This window comes from Macrosteles quadrilineatus, unplaced genomic scaffold (genome assembly GCF_028750875.1).
Source record: "Macrosteles quadrilineatus isolate MER2022 unplaced genomic scaffold, UCM_ALF_1.0 Scaffold_2__2_contigs__length_208266976, whole genome shotgun sequence".
Taxonomy (NCBI): domain Eukaryota; kingdom Metazoa; phylum Arthropoda; class Insecta; order Hemiptera; family Cicadellidae; genus Macrosteles; species Macrosteles quadrilineatus.
Window position 1 is genome coordinate 21729648 of NW_026542595.1, and position 24004 is coordinate 21753651.

Here is a 24004-nt window from a genome sequence, read left to right on the forward strand (position 1 = left end):
TCTCTGTGGCATGCACCGGAACTGCGAGTCCTCATTACTGAGCAGGTTCTAAAGAGGTTCTCTGTGGCATGCACCGGAACTGCGAGTCCTCATTACTGAGCTGGTTCTAAAGAGGTTCTCTGTGGCATGCACCGGAACTGCGAGTCCTCATTACTGAGCAGGTTCTAAAGAGGTTCTCTGTGGCATGCACCGGAACTGCGAGTCCTCATTACTGAGCAGCATCTAAAGAGGTTCTCTGTGGCATGCACCGGAACTGCGAGTCCTCATTACTGAGCAGGTTCTAAAGAGGTTCTCTGTGGCATGCACCGGAACTGCGAGTCCTCATTACTGAGCAGGATCTAAAGAGGTTCCCTGTGGCATGCACTGAGCTCAGGTATCAGAGGAGGGCCTTCAGGTTACTATGGTTAAAGTGTTAACAAACAACACATCCTTACGCTTCTGTGACAGTTGGAATTGAGTGAGAGTGAATTGAGTCACAGTCTAAATATATTAAAAATGTATTCCATGTATACATCAGAAATAATGCGCAAAAGTAATTAACACATTTTAAGTTATGACTAAAATGATTAGAAGTATACACCATAACTACAGCAAAATCTATTAATTGTTAGTTTATATCCAACTTAAAGTTGTTCAAAACTGTTTTTATAGTTTTAGATTTATTTTTATAAACCTTAATAGTTAAGCTAGGACTAAACATGTTTTATTCTAGTGGCCATATACTGCATTCTTATATTGTTTAATTAAAAAACAACTACTTAATTTGCTGCAGATATTATGTTTAATACCAAAATAATAAGCATAAGATTTAATACGGTCACAGAAAAACTGTAAATCATTCAGTGTATGAGAATATATGTTAGGATATATGGGTTTGTGTTAGTCATTTTACTAGCCCTTATGATCTCAACTAGCTCTATACAACAACCGTTAAACCCCATTTACATCTAAAAGCACTCCTGCAAACCTCTCTTCCCTTACATAAATCTTTATTTTCTGTAATCAAATGATTTCATGCCTTAAAAAGTAAAACCATTAATAACTATGTGGTTGATATAACCTTATTATTATATACTCCCTAGTGTCTATCTTGTTACATTTATATTCCTATATTATTTTTTTTAGGGATACTAGTTTTTAATCAATAAATATATATATTTTTTTCTATTGCATTCCATTGGATTGTTGGATCAAAAAATATCACATGGTGTAGGTTCCCTAAAAAATAGAGGTTTATTCTATGGTTTACAGTGCAATGAGTTTTTGGTCCTTACTTTTGAAAACAATAGCCTAATATAAATTAGTCTTAAGCAACTTTTGTTTCAATTTGTAAAATAATTCACATTATTGGTAGTTGTCCACAATAAATTGAGCGCATAATTTTGTTTGCATAGCTTACAATAAGATATGGATACTTTATGTACCGTAATAATACTACTAGTTCCACTGTACACATACTAAGCGGTTATCGCACCGGTTACCAAAGTAACCGGTTAACCAAGTAACTCCAAAGAGAGTGGTTCTTAAATACTTCAAAGCCATGGTAAAAATCAACATCGGACGTTCATCTACAAACACTTACGGATTGAAACTCCTTTTCACTTTCCTCGATGTTTCCGAGATCTTCCTACAGTTTACTTTCCTTTTATTTCATTGAATTTCCTCCGCTATATAGAAAATAATTTTAACGTCAACTACCTCGGTCGTATTCCAATCGCAAATGATAATATTAATACTAATTTTGGTATATTCACCTGTTATTTAATAATTACGAGTTTCCAAATCAAATAGCTTTGTCCACATAGTATGTTTCTACGAAATTAAGTTTCACTTGTAAATCATTGATCTGCTATTGTTTTATATTTTTCATCAACCTCTCATATGTTATGTTAGGGACCCTACAAAGTCGTTGTACTGTGAATCAAAAAATTATAAACATTACCAAATATAATACGGTATATCACGTTCTAAAACCGTATACTATCATAAATTGCCTTATGCCAAATAAGATATATGTAGTGCAAAAACTATTACCTTCTTTGCATCGCTGCATAGAACAGAGTACCACATGGTGGTAGACTACACATACAAAGGAAAGTAGAGTGCAAATTATCTTAATGATTTAATTTTCATGTGTGATACAAAAGTTTGTCTAATGATATGCTGCTAATATTGCATCAAAAACATTCTGTTACTGCTTTGATTTTGATTCACACAAGGTACGTGGAACACAACCTTTCTGTGTAAACCTTGTATTTCTCCACTGCAAGACTCTTATTTTACAATTCAACCAGTGGGCACTAAATTCTCATGCAAGTTTCATTTAACGCCATTATGCCACCTTCCGCCGTCGTGCAAAGCCAAGATGGTGCACAATATAGGCAATATGCAGATTTAAAAAAAATATTCCCCCACGGAAAACGTGATCATAAAATTTTAAAATTACTAAATACAATGTTAAATGTGTGTACTAAACTATGTTTTGATCTATCGTGTAAATAAGTTTCTTTTACAATTACATTTCCTAAACTAATTTAAGCTATGACGTTATTTTGTTTGTATTTTTCTGAAGAGGTTTATTTTTTGTTTTGTCAAAAACTTTTGCAATTTTTATAGGAAAAATGTAAAAACTGTTTAAAAAGAAAAATTGATGTTAAATAATTTTGAAAACACTAAACTGTCATTTTATTTTTAAAAGTAAATGTGCAATCCATAAGTGGAATTATTATTTTCGTCATACTGCAGCAAAAACAGCTGTTTTAATGCATGCGTTGCAGGGCTAAAGGAGCATTTTTACTCTCTAGGGAGTGAAAATAATTTTTACTCTCTAGGGAGTAAAAATCATTTTTAGTCTCTACGGAGTAAAAATCATCGATCAAATTTATTTATCGATTGATTCATTTAATAGTGTTAGCCTATAACGATAGGCTATAACGACAACGGTCGATGGCTCGACATATCGATCGTATAGTTCACAATCGTAATAGACTAAATGATTGAATCACTTACTAAACTGCTGCTTATTTGCATTAGCAGAATTGAAAACAAATAGAAAATCGTTTTGAGAGGTTGTCTTTACATAAAGATTATTTCGTTTTCTAGATTAGTTTGTTACAATAATGATGCAATATGACGAAAAATATAGTTCACCACACGGGAAAAAAGTGTCTTTTTAACCCTCGCTCATTTTCCTACCTTGACCTCGGGTCAAAAAGAGTCACTTTAGGCCCTAATGTTGGAATAAACTATTATTGTAAAGCTTTATTATTATTTTTTTATGATCACGTATAACAATTGTTTAACTATGCAAATGAAGGATCATGGCTTATTCGTTAAGTCATAATCAAAGTTGGGTTTTTTACAAACAAATCCAAAGGTTAATTTTAATAAGCATCGACCAAAAATTGAGATATGTGAACAGTGAGCTAAAACTAGCAATAGTTTTACAATAAGAAAAAAACAATCCATCTAATCCTGGATACACATTATATACAAGTCAAGAAATATAAACATTATAAAACTAAATTGTGCACACCGGTACATTTACAAACAGTTGTATATTAAAAATTAACACATCTCATCCACAGTGGTATTTGATGTTCTCTCTGTAAAAATAACAAATGGGAATAGCGCGAACACAGCGGTGGAACATGATCTCTGTGGATTATGCGGAATTGTCAGACGGACGCATTGCCAAAGCTGCATGCGACACCCCCATGTTCAATTAAATTATCGATGGAATTTGTGTGGATGATCGTATGACTAATTATATCCCCACATTGTTGAGTTACATAATACGCTGGAATATTGTGTGATAACCAGATGTATCAATTACTCAAACAACCACCAATCACGAGTTAATGAGTTAAAATATGAAATATGAAGATTATGTAAATGTATATAAAAAGCCATGTACATTCAAAGTTTATTTTTACTTGCACATTTAACGAAGAGGTTGCTTTGTTACAGAGTATTTATTTTGTATTACAATTGTTTAGCCTTATTGTGTATATCTCAGTAAAGTACCATGTAAGGTTATAGACTAAAAACTGACAATGTTATACTAAAAATATATGTTCGGTACCGATTCATAGCCTAAATCAATAATCCTGCATTAATTAACTGGGCTTAGTTACTTCGATCACTAAGCAAACTATTCCACCCTGCTTCATTGTTGTGTTTTACAAAACCTACAAACATTCAGAAATAGTTGAATCCTCAAACATTCTCAACTACCCCGTCTTACCTTATAATTGCCCAAGTTGTAATTGTTCAGTTGTTGGTAAACTGCGTTGTTGCTTTTGGCTATATTGGAGTCTAATAACGATAAAACATGTACATTCAACATGTAAAATAAAAAAAATAAAAAATGATACCATCATTGAAAAACGGTAACATACAAAGTTTGAATTAGGTGAAATATTATGAAAACGGATTTATCTCAATACTTCTGTTTTCCATTTTTACGATCCTTCTCAATTATATCTATTTTATGCTATGGCGAGGAACTTGGCTTTTATTTATAATAATTGGTAACATATGAGTAAATCGATTAATTTAGGGTTTTAAAATGCAAAAATATAGAGCAACATGATGATTTTCGGGTCTCGCTAGAAAATCACTTCTTTCTTAAAATAAAAATAGCTGATTGCAGCAAACTGAGGAAGTTGGGTTCTTATCATAATAGTGTAGCCGCATACAACTTTTTTAAATCCTTCATAAAATGTCTTCGATGCAGGAATACTTCTGAGTAGGTTTGAATCCTAAAACCTTTAAATCATTACCTTACAAAACGATTAAAGGAACGACTTTTGGCAAACGGTTATCGATGTCTAAAAATAGGATTTTCTTAAGAAAAAAAATACAAAGCTCATGAACCTAACCTATAACTTTTGTTTGTGTCCTTTCCCTTCACTCTCTTGAATGTAATTCATATTATGCTTATTTGATTGTATGTTTTTTAAAGTTAGTAAAACCCTGCGTTCCAAGAACCAAGAATCATACCTGACTACCAAACGAAAAATACAGTAGCCGACTAACGAACGATACTTTCACTATATAACTGTTTGTAAATTCTAGTAATTAACTTTTTTCATTCTTTAACTTATTACAAAAAATTTGGAGAGAGTAAATAACTAAATTTGATCAAACTTCATAAAAAACTAGTTTGAATCATTTTGATTGTAGGATGATAAAATATCAAAGTAGCCTTGTAAGAATAGTAAAAAGTAATATCTGCATAGAATGCGCTACATTTACTTCACTGACCCTTTAACGACCATAACACCTGTACTTAGGTAGATCAAATAACGTAGATCCACACGAACCTTGGATCAAAAGTAAATGAAACTCATTCACAGCTGGCGCAACAATTACAAGAGCTGTTTCAGAATATTTGGTGCTCTGTTGATGGCTGCCAGTTTCTGGGTTGTTAATTTTTACAACACTGTGATCTTTGCAATGTCTTTAGGCGTTTATTTTTACTTGCACATTGAACGAAGATGCTGCTTTGTTACAGAGTATTATTTTTTATTACAATTGTTTAGCCTTATTTTGTATATCTCAGTAAAGTACCATGTAAAGTTATAGACTAAAAACTGATAATGATATACTAAAAATATATGCTCGGAACCAATTCATAGCCTAAATCAATAATCCTGCATTAATTAACTGGGTTTAGTTACTTCGTCAAACTATGCCACCCTGTTTCAGTGTTGTGTTTTACAGAACCTACAAACATTAAGAAGTGGTCAAATCCTCACACATTCTCAACTACCCCGATTTACCTTATAGCCTAAATGCCCAAGTTGTAATTGTTCAGTTGTTGGTAAACTGCGTTGTTGTTTTTGGCAATATTGGAGTATAGTAACGATGAAACATGTACGCGTGGATATAGGAGGTCGATTACAAAAATGAACAGGTTCTTATAAAACTTATTAACACAAAATAAAAAAAAAACAATTGTATAAGTTTTCACAATATTCCCATTAGATGCTATTTTTTATGGATTTGAGAAACACGAGATTTGGTATAATAGTACGAATATGCTGAGGAAATAGCTTAAGTACATAAAGTCTTGCACCTTCAGCTGAACTATGCAGCTTAGACATTTTTGTCTTTTTTAAAGTGTTAACTTTTACAGTGAAACTTAAATAGAATTTCATACAACACCACATTTTATGTAGTATTTTTATTGTAAATTTATTGGGGATTTCAAATAGATCTTTATTTTAGCGATAGATATTGTTCTTGCGTAGTAGGTATTAGGTAATATAATTGTTTGCATAACAAACACAATTATTTTTAATCCTTATTTATCTGTTGTTCTCATACTGTTTGAGGGAACTTCAAACGAGCATTAATCAATCATGTAGTTATCTATTATAGTCATGCAGTCATCTATTATCATGTAGTTTTATAAAACAATTTATTAAACACTTATTACCAGACATCCAGTGTATATACATGTATAACAACGTTAAAGAATAGAGTTTCTGGCCTCTGGGGACATCAAAATGACAAAGCATATCGGTCCCAGGCCGTCTAACCGTGCCACCCATGGCTTCTCCCCTCGAATACTAGAAAAGACCCGGTATGGATCATAAATGTAAACAAAATTACGTTTCTGGCCCGAAAGTAAACAAAACCATATGTTAATTAATGCTATTAGAATAGGGGTTTTATTTACTTTAGGGCCAAAAACGTCATTTGTTTATGTTAATGCTCCATACCGGTATTTTTCTAGTATTCGTGCTTCTCCCTATAGAGTAATTTTCTAAAGACGAAAGGGTATTAATTAAAATTAAATAGATTTCTTTATTTTAAGTTATGACAAAATGTTTTCTTTCCTCTTTTCGTTATTGTTAACATCTGTTTATACATCTAAACAAATCGTTTTGTTTACAAATCTAAGTAATCATTTAATCACAAGGGGCTAGTGAAAAAAATGGACAAATACTTTTATGTATTCTTACTAGCTGTGTGCCCGTTCTACGCACGGAGATCTTATAGTATTCAGTTGAAACCTTCTTATATTAAGAACAGCAGTTGGTTTGCATATTTTCAGATATGTTGGCAAAACTATTATATATAAACCTTCGCAAATACAGTATCTGACAGTTTCAAGCCAAAATAAACGCAATTAAATGTCACCCGGATCGTGTTGGTCCATATGTTAAATCCAATGATTAAACTAAAATATGCTTTTTATAAATCTATGAGGCATATCCCTAAGGTAGGCCTATAATTGAAAGTTACTTTCCACAATGGTTAAAAGTTATTAAAGTACTACCTGAACCTCACCATTTAACACTTTATTCCGGTTGACATTTTTATCATCAAAGGTGCTCTTGTCCTTTCTGTGAAACACTGAGAAATAAGGTCATTAATGCGTCACCAACAGACATATACACAAAAATACAGAATTTAATTAGGGAATTTGCTATTCTTTAAGCATACCTAACAAAGTACATACCTATAAAATAAGTATTTATGAAATCTTTGTTAATGTCATCAAATTTTATCATAACAATTTATATTTGCTTGGTTCGGAGATGACCCGAAATGCTGTCGAAATGACGGCTTACTATATGAAATGAAGTCCTATAGACGATTTAGATTGGTAATTTATAATACGTACCCAAGAGATGGGCTATGGGCCTATTGGCTGTAAGGTCCAGCTATTGCATCACACGGTGAGTAGGAACAGAAAGTGACACAGTCATTGGAAAAGCGAGTTTATTATCATCCGTAGTTGTGATTTTTTACTTTAAACAACCGCCATCGAAGCGCCGTCAATGAGTGAAAAACCTTGTTTGTAAGCTATTGGCGACGATCATTAATAAATTCAAGTTTCCCAGCCCTATACAACACTGGTTTTAGGTCTTCTTTCTGGTTATCAAAACTCAAGAACAATTTTATACACAAAGAATCTCTGGTACCTGACCTAGATGATGCCTGGTTATTTAATTTCATTAACGATTACACTATATTATTCCACTTGCGATTAATTAAAGCCGTTACGTAAGAAAAACGTTTTTAATCTCACTTAGTTGGGATTTGCTTTCAAAACGTGATTCGAAATGGTTGTGGTATTTGTAAACATATCAGTGACAGCTAGAAAAAATAATCTTGATCTAAACGGCTGTTCGTTATTTCGTAGACGATTATGTGATTAAAATTGAACGAAAATTTGACAAAAGTCGCACAAAACTGCATTTTTGAACGTCCGTAATTTTATTTACAAAGTAGTGAGGCCATATTTTAATCACTTAAGACACTCTCGCCAATCCAGTGAGTACATTAAAATGACTTGGATCTTGATAGGTACTCTCGTTTTCACGGAGAAGATTGTGTAAAATGCCATCTTGAGTGTTACAGACAGACGAAAGACAGACAGACAGACAGAAATTTAGATGAGACTTGTTTCGGCTTCTTTAATGTATAAAACTTAAAACTAACCTAAAAATTTATGATTCTGAGCAATGTACAGACAAAACTCTAATTTTATTCTTGCATTTTAATGAACAGACTAAATTTTCTCTTACTGAAATCGCGTTGAAATTTTTGAACATATTGTGGGTTAAGGGGCGAAACAGAATTACACAATTTTAGAGTTAAAGCACAGACCAGAGAGTTACGTTACTCTATAGTCTGTGGTTTAAGAAAAATAGCTTAGCTTTGCAGAGACTATTGTAAAAGGTTTTATTCATGCAACACTTCATCGCAATAATCAGCCTCAATTTAAGAGGTAAGTTAAGGATTACATATTGTTATACATTTGTTAGTAACTAGAGTATATTTAAAACATAATTTACATAATTTAAGTTATAACGGTAAGATTGGTAAACATACTTAATGGCCTGTTACGTCTAACCATCCCGGAGGTCCATTACTCTTGGGACTTCTTCGACTTCGTCATCTTCTGCGTCCTCAGTGATGTCATCTACATTCTCTTCCACAGTGACGTCATCGTCCACCTGCGTGGTAGCTTCCGTCTCACTCAAAGATCCTACCGTGTCTACCAAGGGTCTCCATCCTTGCTTGAGTGTCCATCTCAAAGCAGGGTAAAAGTTGACATCGAAATCGTCTGGCACTTCGGTGACATTGTCATCCTGCTGTTCTTCGGTTACTTCCTCTACCTCAGTCTCCTGGGGTGCCTCGATAGGATCGTCGATGACGGTGACCACCTCGTTGTTGCTGAGGTCTCCTACGTTGTCTACCAAGGGTCTCCACCCTGATCCTGCCTTGAGGGTCCACCTCAGCGCGGGATAGAAGCTGTCTGTGTATACCTCTGGGACCAGCGTGGGTTTGGGAGTGGTGGTCGTCGTCGTCACCACGACCGCTATATTACCAGAACACACCATCAAGAGTTAACAATTGTTAAGCTGAAATCATTCTATTTTGAGTGTTAACAATGGTTGTTCATTTTATTAATTTTTAAGGGGTTGGTGGCCTCTTTTAGCCTTGCATTTAGCCGTTTACATAGGTCTCGGGCCAGTGCGTGGAACGTATCCAGCAAAGCAAGAGATGAACCAGAACAGTACAAGAGTGAACGGTACTGATAAAAAATAGTGGGAGGTACCAGGATTCGAACCAACGAGATCCCTGCATTAGGTGCAAAGTCCGTGGCATTACCAACTTAGCCACCGACTCACTAATCTAATCACTATTTCCATTGATGAATCCAACAAAGTTAGTATTCAGCCAAATCGAGTTTTAAAAATGAGTAAGTTATTATGACCACTGTTTTGGTAAAAATGTTTTTAGGTTGTCCGTTGGCAACAGATTACACGCTCTATTTGTGAAGTCCGCAACAATCTACCCACGAAAGTGATTTAGTCTTATTAGTTTGGCGACTGTTGTTATTTGTTATATTGCTACCAAATAAAAGCTTACTTATTTAACTCAAATAAAAAAAGTTTAAACATCGTTAGGAAGTGTTACACGATTAGCCATAAGATTACTACTTTTATTAGTAAAAACAAATGGCACTATACTTATGTTTTCCTTCTGTCCCTGGTTGTCTCCAGATTCCTTGTCCATGTCTACCTGAGGAATAGGACCGTTTTTGAGAGTCCATTTCAGAGCTGGGTAAAAGTCATTCGGCAGGACCAAAGGTGTCTCCTCGTCTGTGGTTGCTTGTGGTTCCGGCTCATCCGTCATCAAACACAATCCATTGCCTATAGACAGTTCCAAGCTTTTGTACACAGTTTTGACTTCTGTGTTAGTGGTGCATACATAAAACGGGATAGCATACCTTGTCAAAGGGGGGACAGAACCACACACTTAGGAAAGTTAAAGAAAATTATCTTAGCTTTGCAGGGTACTGACTATAGTAAAAGATTTTGTCCTACATACAGGGTGATTGATATAAGTGTGCCAGCCGTTTTATTCGAAAACTATAAGAGATATCAAAAAAAGTTAAATGGTAAGTGCCTTGGATTTTTTATTTAAAAAACAAAAAAAAATTATTTTAGCCGCCATTTTTCCAATATGGCCGCCAACTTTGGTTTTTCTTACGAAACACCCTGTATTTTATGATGTATTCTGGTAGAAAAAGTAATTTTAAGACGATTTTATTCTTGTGATTTTTTTCATAAACCTTACCGTTTTAAAGATAATAATGGTTAAAGTTATGAAATTTCTGCATGAGAAAGAGTTTCGATAAAGGCCTAAGCAAGCATGCCAGCTGTTTTGCTCGAAAACCATTCAAAATTTCACAACTTAAACCATTATTATCTTTGAAACGGTTAGGTTTATGAAAAGAATCACAGGAATAAAATCGTCTTAAAATTACTTTTTCTACCAGAATACATCATAAAATACCGGGTGTTTCATAAGAAAAATCAAAGTTGGCGGCCATATTGGAAAAATGGCGGCTAAAATAATTTTTTTGACTCGACTATAATTTTTTTAATAAAAAATCCAAGGCACTTACCATTTAACTTTTTTTGATATCTCTTATAGTTTTCGAATAAAACGGCTGGCACACTTATATCAATCACCCTGTATAGCAATTCCCGGTTTTATACAATTTAAACTGTAATTCACAACTGACTGAGGATTATCATATCCAGTTATTTTCAACAACTTTTTGTCTTTTTCACTGAAGCATACTTATAAAATGTAAAAATATACTTTAAAACATTTTTTGAGGATCTTTTAAAATGTTTGTTAAATGTAGATTTTTTGGCCAGAAGAATAACTTTATAGACAAAAGGTGGTATTTCCATCCCTGATCCAAAAAAAGATCTCCGAACAGGAATCTTAATCAATAGTAGTGGGGGACTAAGCCATGGCTCGGTATAGTTTATCTCGTTTGTAAAAGCAATACGAAGGAAACTCACGTTTTTTCTCCCAATTTTTACTTTTATTATTAAGGTTCCAGTAGAATTTCAATTTATTATGAACACACCTGCCCATGTCCAAATAAGGTAAACTATAAAAAAGAGTACATACAAATTTTAAAATTTACTCTTCAATAATAGTGAAACATTGTGTTAACGCCAGTGCACTCAAACGTCACCAATACGAAACAAACAACACTCATCAACACTGACTTGATCTATTTTCCCCTATATTGAGTAATCTTCAGTGTAATCTTTAGTTAGCATTGAGCTTTAACTAACTATTGAAGTTAGTTAAAACTGGTGTTTATAACTTTGTACTGTATAATTTGCTAGTATACCGTGGATGGCTTGTTATATCCCCAGTTAGAAGACTTACTTGAACTACCATAGTTACTTTGCAACCCATAAGGCCAATGTTAAATTATTAAAATTTGTAATGAGTTGTATAGCAAAATACGAATTTTTCTGAGGTAGTGGCGGTCGTCAATCGCGTTTTGAATTTATAAGTCCCTAATTTAAAATTTTAGTCAGAATCATTCGGCTGGATTTTGAGATATGTAGTACATACAGGCAAATAGATCTTGTTCGTATTCATATTAGAGTATAGGATCTATCACATACAATGTAAAAAAAAAATAGTATAGTTTAAGTTGCTAATGACCTTTTTATGTGTCCTCAGTTCTTTTTAAACTATACAGCTTTCATTTGGAATTCCTTTTGATAGCTTGTAGGCCTACCTGGTATGAAAGGGTATTAAAATTATAAATACGATTTTTTAAAGGTAAAACACCGGAAAATTAATACCGTAAACGTCGTCGCGATGAGGGAAGTCCTCCATTGACCAAAAGTTCATCCTATAGGAGTAGAAGGGTCTTTCGACGACCATGACGGACTGGCCAATGTTGAGGAAGGTAGTGCTGGGAGCTACAGACACCCACTTCACACCGTCCGGCGTCACCGTCGGCGTCGGGTCACTACACAATATCAACAACATAAGACAACATCACCCACCATCAGTTAACGTCAACATTTGTAGGGATGGCTTTGAACACAACGGGAACACCCGCTGGGCCTTCATGGTAATATAACATTGAGGTTGGCGACGATTATCTACAACAAGCAACATTTTGGCTGTAAACTAAACCTTCTTAGTTATTTTTAAGGGACTTAACAGAGATAAAAAAGGCAGCAAAGTGTGTCCTGGGTTTAAGACATGAATTTCCAGTTTTCATTGTTCTTATACCTTTTAAAGAACGTCCAAATAATTTTTTTCTTATTGAGTTTTGTATTTGAAAAATTAGGTTAATCCCAAACAGAAAGAAGAAGAGTTGTTTTGATATCTTTGGAAACATTAGTTGAAGCGTAAAAAGCGAAAAGAGTATACCTACGGTTTCGTCATACAAATGGTTATGTTATAAAAATGCAATGTTTGCAAATGTTTGCTAGCCTAAGATAGAACACATGCCTATCAAGTCTACGCTGGTCTTTTTGTCGAAAATTAGCTGTATGAGTATGTAATTAATGTAAACCCGTTTTAGACAAGATTTCTTCTGGTATAGTTAAACTTCATACTGGACGAGTATAGATTCTATTAATCTTTGTTTTATTGATGAGGTTTTATCATCAGAGATACAGCATATGCATGTTTATAAGTTTAGAGTACTGTCAGTAGTCACCTTTACTTTCAGTTTGTCACAGGGTAAACTGTCTAGTGGATTAGTTTATCCCAGAACATCTATGCAGTAGATATTGATGTCTTGAATATTGTTAGATATTGTTCGTGGTAAAGATACCACTATAGAATTAGTCCATGAACAAATCTTTATCTAATTAAATTAAAATATAAAAATAAAATTGTAGATTTTTTTATTTACGGTTATTGTCCAAATTTCCTCGTTTTCTTACTATTTAATTTCAATGTTATTTACTTAAACACATTATAAGCTATTTCTTACTCACAGATGAATAACAAAGTTTGTCCAAAGTGTGACCAGTTTCTTAGAAATCACCATGTCTGGTTCCTTTGTTTTCCTCGGAACATTCTTGCCAAGTGGACGAGGGAAAAAGTAGAATAGATCATCTCCTCTACCAGGTGCTATAACAGATATGAGAATTGCTTTGCTTAGCTTTCTTAAAAGTATAACAATTTTCATTTCTATTTTCTATTTTTCCTGACAAATATAATAATATTGTTAGTAACAATGAAATTTTTAAGGTATTCAAGTTGTATTACTAATAATACTTATATAAACTTGATCTCCTAAGAATCTACATCGATGATATGATTGGCTTACCAATGCGGCCATCCAGTGCCGAAGCCCCGTAGGTGTTACTGCCGATGTAGTTGAAGTGATAAAGCCATGTAGACTTCCTAGCAGCTCTGCGGACCGCCTCAAACGTGGGATAAACCACCGATCCGTCCGACACGGCCTGACAATCACACACAGTTGAACACACAGTTCTTATGGAGGTTACAGGGTCTACTTGGTGCTAAAGTCTTATTACTTTGCTTATCTATTATTGCAATCCCTTACTTACCTCCACTATATCGGCGAATATATCTCTGCTGATGGGCTCATCTTTGAAGTAGAATTTTCGGATGTTCTCTACGAGCGTGTTTGTACTAGCGTTGCTGAAGCTGTAACCCAACGCGTTGGGAAGACTTTCGTTGAAACACTTTTCCAAACGAGGGAAGGCTTTGTCCCTTCGGTCTACCAATTGTTCTAAAGATACAAACAAAATAATGGAGAATACACACTTACAAACTGGAAGATATTTAGAACACTCTACTACAAGCCTCTTAACCAACCCCGGGTCTTTAATTTCCTGAGATAATGACATGGGTTTATTATATTAGGAATTTTAACTGGAATATAAAAACTTGTCTTTAGAAATAATTATCTTCTGTCAAGAGTTTCATAGTTTATCAAATAAGTATATTTTCTTCTACTTATACAATGCCCAAGTACCTGTAAACTCGTAAAGCATCTCCTTGCCGGTGACTCCCACCATCCAAGGCATGTTGACTTTCTTGTCCCAGGGGTTGGCGGTGATAAACGCATCCTCTACTCTGCAGTCCTCCAAGACACCTCCCACCACTGGTAGAGACAGCGCCCACTCCCCACACCCTCCCAGGGTCTCGTTCTGTCAAAAACAGAATATATCCACATAAAGAGATAATAAGGACCACGGACTTTAACCGTGAGTCGTTCGGTTACGATTACGACCTTTATCAACTGCATACTTGAATGAACCGTCTTAACAAGAAACTTCCCAGAAAAATAGTTTTCTGATCATCCCTCCCTTAAAGGCATGATCCTCAATTAAAGAGTTGTATTTATTCACGATTAAAATATTGAATATGCGTTATCTGATACATAAGCTTTTTTGTAACCAGCAGAGTGACCACCGTCTTTTGTACGGCGTTGACGTATACAAAGTGGCTAAAAAATAGTTAACTCTCCTCTTTAACTTTCTATTTTCTTTTTTATGTTCAGTTTCAGTTTGTTGCAACCTTTTTAGATATGGTGATCTACAATAATGATGGTTAATTTTTAAAAAATACCTTAATGGGTATCAGGGGTAAGGGGTTGTGTTGGGGTAGTAAACGGGAAGTATAGTCGACTTTGGTATCATTTTACAGGTCTTGATAAAAACAAATCAATTAAAATAAATAAAATAAAAATTGGACCACTATTAACAAAATGGTGCCCTAAAATAACTCCTCCCCCTAAAACGGACAAATATCTCTGATAACAGCAACTTTGGGGAATCGTCGATTTTCGAGACACCTTTAGTTTTTTTTTGTTTTTTTTTTTTAAGGGAGAGGAGGGAAAATGCTTTTACGCACACAGGTAGCCAGCCTGTAGTGTGAGACTCCTGAATCTATCGCAGACTACTCCCTAAAAAACCCCCTCTACTCTGTTGGACACAGACCTGGAATTGTTTGTCACATTACTTCAAGTCAGGCCAACATGTTACCTAAGCCCTCAGGGCTCTCACCGTTTATGGCATTTGGATACTTTATGACCTACACCGCATCCCGATCAAGGTCGAGCTTCTTGGCGCGGAGAATACCCTGGATGTAATGTGACACACAGGTCCAATTGTCCTCACCCTCCGTCATCATCGGTTTGACCGTGTCCACCGACAGCAGTCCTACTAACTGTTGAGCCTCCAGGCGGGGCCTTTCCCAACGCTGGCAGTGGAAAAAGGTATGTTCCACGTCATCGGGATAGCCTGGGCAGTATATGCAATCGGGTGACACGGCTTTGCCCATCCTGAACAGGTACGACCGGAAAAAGCCGTGACCCGTCAGAAATTAGGTGAGGTAGAAGTCCACCTCTCCGCACCGCCGATTAACCCAAGGTTGGACTTGCTTTATCAGTCGCCTGGTCCAGCGTCCCCGAGTCTCCTGTTCCCAGCTCTCTTGCCACAGCTGGTAGGTGCGGGTGCGTTCCTCTGTTCGTGCCTGGTCCTCCCCACGGCGCTGATAAATTGCTTTTCTCTCCGCTGCCAAAAGTTTTACGGGGATGACTCCAGCAACCACCAGGACGGCGGGTTCAGACACTGTTCGGTAGGCGGATGCAACTCTTAGTGCCGCTGCACTCGGGCAAGCCGCATCCTATATACCTCCTTATTTAGAGCGTCTGCCCACACCTCAGCACCGTACAAGAGTACGGACTGGACAGAAGACATTAACAGCCTTCTACGGCTGGACCGAGGCCCTCCGACATTGGCCATCAACCGGCTAAGAGAGGAGACCACCCTAGCGGCCTTGTCCGCCGTACGGAAAATCTGATCCCGTCAGCTAAGCTTGCTGTCCACCATAATCCCAAGGTACTTGGCAGAACGAACGGCCTGGACTTCAACGGCCCCTACCCTCAACGGCACGATGGTGTCAATCCGTTTTTTTTTTGTTAATATCACGATCTCAGTTTTGCTCAAAGCAAGTGAGAGACCGTGGTATGTCATCCATGCGTTTATAGTACGCATAACTCGGTTCAGCTTTAGGTGAGCCAGCTCAACGCTACGTGCAGCTATCAAAACTTCAACGTCGTCCGCGTACCCAACCAAAACAGTTTCCTCAGTCAATTCAGACCTCAGGAGGCTGTCATACGCGACATTCCAGAGGTCCGGGCCGAGTATGGAACCTTGGGCAGCACCGGAAGTGACACTCATCGTCCGTGGGCCCTCTGTAGTGTCATACAAGAGGAGGCGGAACCGGAGATAATCACACCTTTAGTAACCACACATATTTTATTAGCAATGATATGAACTAGAAAAAAGTAATACCTTGGTAAAAATTTAAAGTTAATAAAATAGGTTAATAATAATATTTGTACGGCCACAACACAAGGGTATGCTTAAGGCGGGTGAGTAAATTAATTGTCAGTTGCAATTTTGTTATTAGTTGTCCGATTTATTTATATAAATTGTTATGTTTTGTCCTGTAGAACAATACCAAAGCTTACTATACTTCGCCTTTGCAAATCTCGAGCTACCCCTTACCCCTAAAGGTAAAATTAATAACATTAACTATAATTATTGTAGCCCTCATATCTAAGAAGATTGCCACAACACGATTTCAAATATTTTTCGGGGAAGGGGGGTGAAGCTAATTTTGAGCCACCCTGTATTTGTATTGTGCTTGTTGACGTTTTGCCAATGCAAAAACCAAAGCTGGTATTTTGTGCTCTAATCACTGATTTTTCTTTATATTAAAGGAGGTGGTTTAGGTTTAGAATGGCGATGTTGAGCGTTACTCAGTTACCAATCGCATTTTACAACAAACTGAAAACCCAGAAACATATTGCTTTACATAAATTATGGACATCTATTCTTTTTATATGTTTGCAAGAATCCTTCGTTCAGACTTGAATTTTTAGATTATCCATCTTGAACCAAATTCAAGTTTACTCTTTACAACTTAACAAAACAAGCATTCTTGCTTAGTAAATTTTTCCTTCAGAAACATAAGCTAGCAATACGAAAGTATTTTTTATTAAAATAGAAGCGAAAAGAAATTGGCCATTACAAAGAACTTGGCTGTACATACAAATCTGTCTACAGCCTCCTTGTATAAGAGTGCTAAGGGATTGGATGAAGATGGCTGATGATTTCCATGCAAACTAGAAACATCCGATAGACCAAAATATTACTAATCAATCCAGTTTACAGTTAAAATACACATCTCCAGCATGTAGTAAAATGGTCCGTAGTTGCTTATGTATAACGTAATAAACTAAACTAAGAGACATAGAAGACATTACCTGAATGTTTCAGTATTATCATTCTAATGCACATCTATGAAAGGAGTACCTTGTATTTCTGAAGGACCACGACAAAGTCCTCAGCCCTCATGTTCCACATGCAGGCCGCGAACTCCTCCGACTCCCTGGGACAGTGAGTGATTCTGGCGAGGCTGTCCACCATGTGCGCCACCTCTGAGGGGGGTCTGAACGCCCACGGTGACAGAGCCGTGCCACTCATGGATATACCAGCACGGAATGATTCTGAACCCAGATATGTTTCAAGTTATATACACACATTCAACCATTCATTGAACGAAACACAACTACTTACATGGTAACCTATAAAAATGTGTATACATTTCTAAATAATCTGTTTTGTGTTTTGTATTATCGTCCACCTAGACGAGTGGCGTCTCCCAGGCCTGATGATGACCAATTAACTGGTCGGAATCGATCACTATTGTAACACATTTTATATTATTTTACCGTCTTGTAAATGTTAATCTTGTACATTACAAAAGTAAATATATTTTGTTGGAAGATCGTGTTATATTAATTATTTTTCATTATACTTTTATTGCATATAACTTTAAATATAAAGAATAGCTATTTATCTGAACAGCTTTCCTTTTTACAATTTTAACTCCGTCACTTTGTATTTTGGCTAGTTCTGTTGCATTGAATCTCATTTTATAGCCTTTGCTGAATTAGTAGGTAGTACTAGGTTGTTCTTCGTGACGTTCCAGGTTTAAGTGATTGTAAACCTGAACCCAAGTATGATTCACAACTCGAAGTTGTGATCGAGTTACAGATTCATGTGCTCTGTAGCTTTTACAGAATATAGGAAAGAAGCTATTGTCTTAGGTGGCACGGCGAATACCTGTTAATCGCCACCACTGACAATCGCTGCCAACTCAAATTTTGCGACAATCGCTACCAGTCTCTACCTGCGGCCGTGAGTCACCACCCTCACCACTACGTGATGGCATACCTTACTCCCCTCCCTTCACATACTACCCTATTGGGAATAACACACTTATTATTATCATAGCAGAATATAATGCCACAGGACAATTTTAATGTTGATCTATCCATTCCGTTGATGCATTGCAATGAGTTAATCTCAAGCTTATGATCTTTTTGAGAACATAGGCAGGCTAGTGTATAAGTTAACAGAGCATTTCATCATAGCGCATTCCATAATCGGAGGAACGAACCTAGCGAATGTTTTAGGACCAATTATGCAGTAGAGCCACGGTATTTCCCAAACCAAATCTATCTATATATGTTTAATATAGGCTAAGCCGTTTTTAGCGAATTTCCCTATAGGGAAGTAGCTATTACCGTAGGTGGCACGGTAAGACCTAGACCCGGGACCGATTTACTTTTTCATTTTGATGTCCCCAGAGGCCAAAAACACTATTCGTTCAAATTTTATATATATGTATATATATATATATAGACATATATATATATATATGTATATATATATATAGACATATATATATATATATATATATATATACGTCCGTGAACGCGATAACTTGAGTAATTTTTGTCAGATTTTGATGAAATTTGGTTTAAAGGTGTAAAGCGGGATAAACTTGAATGAGTTCGCGAACCAGCACGATCGGACCATGGGAACGGGGCTTTACGGGGGGTTTTATGGGGTAAAAATTGGTTTTTCTCACTTTTGACCCTCAAAACACAAAATTTCCCAATTTTTTCTTTAGACCTTTTTAAAGAGCTTAAAAAAACAAATAACTTAGTATGTAAAAGTATTTTTGTTCGATTATTAGTAACGGAGAAAATTAAAAAAATTGTAAATTTAAAATTCCCATGTTATTCTTATGGAGAATATTGTCAAATGTTGTAGTTTGCTTGTTTATGAATATATTTTGATCAAACTTGGCAAATTTATTTATTTTGTACTAAGCTATCAATATTTTACTCAAAAACACACTTTATTAGTTTCCTTGTAGCAGCAAACCTAGGTACTCGTTAAACCTAATGTTATTAAAATATATTTAACTGAAAATCAATTCAGACAAATGGAAATTCGCTTAGTCGGCAGGTTTGCTGCGGCGGGGGTATTTGTTAATCGAACTCCTCTGTTATTATTCGCCCGATTTTCACGTTTGAGGTCTCAAAATAAAGGTTAAAATGTGTAGTTGTGCCTAACGGTATTAGATTTTTTATAAAGTCGTTGGTAAGGGCGTCAGAGGCCCTTAAAATCAGTTTTTTCTCCATAAGGATAACATGGGAGATAATTTTTATATAGAAACATATGTTTTTTAGTTGAAAATAGTCAAAGTCTACTACATAAGAAATTGGTGTGTATTATGGCTGTTAATGTATACTAAAGTTTAATTATTTTTGGGGACCTTACAGTGTACCCATACAGGACCATCTATTATGTTATTTAAAGTGATACAATCAAACTCTATGTAAACGGTTAAGGCCATTTACCAAATATAAATATAGGCATATGGCACATCAAAATGAAGCTTGGAGTGTGTAGATTTGCCGAAAAGTATTTATATGGACGAATTTCCTAAGGGCTCTGCCCCAGAGGCTGATTTCCAAAGGGCTACGCCTGGCATGCTTCCAAAGTTTACATAATTTAATTTAATTTAGTTAATGAAACAGCTGGACAGTACAATGATCTGGTGTTTGTTTATTCACTCGAAAAATATGTTTGTGACGCTTTATGTTGATTTAGGAGGGTTAAGTTTTGTTTTAAAGAAAGGTTGTATACGTTTTGTACAGTATTGCTCAAAGTTTCATTTTGGAATTTATATAGCTACACTAGCTGTACCCGCGGGCTTTGCCCCGCTTAACTTCATAATTATTCGCATGGCTCAATCACGTCCTGGTTGAAGTTCGTTCGCTACGCTCACTCACCTTCAGGTTGGAAATCGTTCGCTGCGCTCACTCATCTTTTGGTTGCAAATTAGCTGTTGTCATAAATTTAAAAAACACTAAGGTATGTTGTCATATTCTTTTGGATCTATTAACATAAAAAGTAGGGGTTTGAAAGTAAGTAGGTTTACACTTTTAAATCAGTTTATATTTTTAAACTAAATCATAGAGTTGCCGTATTTTAAAACACACATCATAATTACTTTAATAGCTCTCTAGGTCATATTTTCTTCCCGCGTTGAAAAGCACGGGTATAGCAACTTGTACTACTTTATTTTAATGCTGGGAATACCGTAGTAAAAATTTTGTTGATAATAAGTTACCCTGATTTACAAAACTGTACTATAATATTTAAAATCACAAATCTTTGATATTCATTTATTTGACACGAAACAGCTGATCCACCAGACAATCTATATTTATAAACGAGGAAGTTTGTGTATATATATATATATATATATATATATTTGAACGTTATGGACTCCGAAACCGCTCTACAGATTGTAATGAAACTTTCAGGCATTATTAAGCATTATTCAAGGATGGTTTGTGTGAAGTTTGGTGCAGATCCGTCAAAAGGGCTCCGCCCCAGTGGGTCTAGAGTTTCCCATGTTAACCTTATGAGTACTTATATTTAAATGGAATTAAAGAATCTTAACAGATGGTTCAACTAAACAATTTGATTCTGAGATGTTCAATAGCATTAAAAAGTTAAAAGGTTAACCGACTGGGTGCAGCACTATTATTTCTTTAAATTATGACAACAGCTAATTTGCAACCAAAAGGTGAGTGAGCGTAGAGAACGAATACATCAATATACATTGTGACGTTAACTATTGCAATCGACTGTCCTTCGAACTTATCGCTAACTTTCCTTTGGATCGGAACTAGCTATATAATTGTGGTACTAACTATGAAGTAGCCGTGATCATAGTATGACACCGTCTCGACAACCCCCCCCCCCCCCCCCCCCCACCACACAACACCCACGAACCCTCTTTCCAAGAACGGACCGGACTGGCTGCGATTGTCACTGGTAGCGAATGTCACTGGTGGCGATTTACAGGACACCGGCACGGCAACCCCTAGACTCGGAACCGATTTTGTTTTATAGTAAAAAGTTTTTTGTATATTAGAATACTAAAAATGTTTATGTTTTTATAATGTTATGGCCTAACCAATTATTTTCAAATGTGCTGTACAAAGTAAGCCATTTTCATAGTTGTGTCTTTAATTTATTCCAATGTGTATTGATTTGATATAAAATTGAGGTTCCTTAGATTATTCATAAGAAGTAATGATTTTACCATAAATAGGTCTTATCTGAATATAAAAAGAGAACTTAACCGAAAAAAGAAAGTCAGACCACAGAAAAAAATACAGAATTAAAATCTTCACAAAAATACCTATTAACTTGCTTAAATTCACAACAATGATTGAAATTTTAGTCGAAATGGGTTGACATAGGTGTATAACTTAGGTTATCTTTTACAGATTTAAATACATTTTTAGAAGTATGTCCTAACTAAAACATTTAACTCCTTTAGTCAAAATGTAATATCAATATTTTCCAAACAGAGAAAAATGTGAAAGTTTAATGTTACAAAGTTATTCATTTGAATTTACTAAATTTGACAGTTTCTTGAGTGGCAATGCATATATAATAGGCCTAGTAATTGTATTCACGTGCAAAGCTCGTATATTTTCTTGGTCTGACAATTTACCGTTCTTGGGTTGTGCGAAGAGCACGTGGTAGTGGACGCTGGCTCCGCCTGCGCCGTCACCTACTATGGTCACCTGGTCTGGGCATCCTCCGAACTTCTCTATGTTCTCTCTGACCCACTGGAGCGCCAACCGCTGGTCCTTCAACCCGAGGTTTCCAGGCAACACCGTGTCTCCGGTTGACAGGAATCCTGCCAAATGTTAGGCATTGTCAGTATACTTCTCTTATAATGTTTAAAAGTATATAATTTTACTAAAGATGAAATATAAGTTATCAGATACCTGATTTTAAATCATTTTTTTGAACATTTTAACATGTTTAAGTACACACAATATACAGACAAACTAACTTCATACTATTCGTGATTCAAGCTTGTAACTTTCAACATCAGCCAACTCTTCCGCAGTACGACTGCTATATAATGTTTTCCGTGCCTTGAAGTGGTTTTTGTTTGATTTTTTTGAATTGTCCACAAGCAATTAAACGTTTCTCCAAGCTATGTTTTCCGTGATCAATCGCCAACACTACTCTCACCTAGAAGTCCCAGACGGTACTGTACAGTGACCAGGATGATGTCCGCGTCCAGGAGGTACTCGTGAGTGAATGGTCCTGATGATCCTGTCTCGAATCCTCCTCCGTGGAAGAACACCATCACAGGGAGGCACATCCTGGGAGCAGGCTCTTTGTTTGTTCCGTTGCCGTTGGTGGTTGAGTTTCCAAGAGTAGCGTTGTTTGCTGTAGCGTTACCTACAGTGACATTTCCCACTGTAGCGTTGCCAGAAGCTACCGTCGTATTTGCACCAGCTAGGACAGCCCCATTCACGGTATTATCGAGAATGTCGTTGCTCATGGTCTCGTTGTCTTTTTTACTTTTTAGAGTGGCTTTTGCAGACTCCACGCTTGTAGTGTTTGAATTTGTTGAGTTCTTTGATACCGTTAGATTCATGTGCGCCATCTGTAATGGAAATTTCAGTTTTAAAAGTTTGATTGCTGAAAGACAGATCAACTGTGATATACTGTGTTTATGCTCATTTTTTGTGTGCCCGGTAATGTTCTTTAAGGATTCCAAGGTTCTCTAGTATTGCGAATGCATTTGTAGAATTATGGTAAGCTTGACTTAAGCAAGTAAGTATTAGTGAGCAATATAATGTTCACTTACTATAAAATACCCAGAGCTACATAAAAGTAGCATACCCTCTTGGTACTTTAACTACTACTAAGACTTCACTCATTATCTGTATTGTCTATATAATGAATTAAAGTAACCATCTAGGTCAATAAATAAGGTTTTCTTTTTTCAGATCCTAGCTAATAACTTACTGGTACTCGAAGTAATAATAATTGAAAATTCAAGATTTCCTTACCGATTTAAGTTAAAAACACTAATTATTTAGGTTTGATCTATGATAAGGTTTACTTACTATGCGCTTCTCCACGCTCTCCGGAGTGAAAACGTTGAGGTACAGGCAGTCCTCCTTGCCGATGGGCTCCCCATGTCTGCGTTCCGCCTGTATACATGGTGAGGGGATGTCCAACGCCCACCGCTCACCCTCCCATGGCTCAGACGGCTCCGGGCTCTGTGATGGATTCACCAGTCAATGATTAAAATAATACATGGTGCCTCATCACTGTTTACATAACGACATTGGCAAACACGAAGATTACATAGCCTACTTACTTTACTTAGAAATGGCAGCCATACGAAAGTAGGTATTTTAAGTCAAGTATGTTTGGAGATGAGTGTGGGGTGAGTG

At 36.0% G+C, this 24004-nt stretch overlaps 1 protein-coding gene across 1 annotated transcript in view; it reads right to left on the reverse strand.

Moving 5' to 3' along the window:
• Positions 1-8650: 8650 nt before the first annotated feature.
• Positions 8651-24004, reverse strand: part of LOC128983991 (uncharacterized) — a 41233-nt gene continuing 25879 nt past the window's right edge. The window contains exons 13-23 of the mRNA XM_054403273.1: positions 23672-23827; positions 22785-23205; positions 22252-22440; positions 17673-17866; positions 14321-14495; positions 13890-14074; positions 13646-13781; positions 13311-13446; positions 12156-12325; positions 9999-10181; positions 8651-9343 (exon numbers count right to left, since the gene is read on the reverse strand). Of these exons, the coding sequence (XP_054259248.1) occupies positions 8871-9343; positions 9999-10181; positions 12156-12325; positions 13311-13446; positions 13646-13781; positions 13890-14074; positions 14321-14495; positions 17673-17866; positions 22252-22440; positions 22785-23205; positions 23672-23827 (2418 nt within the window). The 3' untranslated portion in view covers positions 8651-8870. The remainder of the gene's footprint in view (positions 9344-9998; positions 10182-12155; positions 12326-13310; positions 13447-13645; positions 13782-13889; positions 14075-14320; positions 14496-17672; positions 17867-22251; positions 22441-22784; positions 23206-23671; positions 23828-24004) is intronic.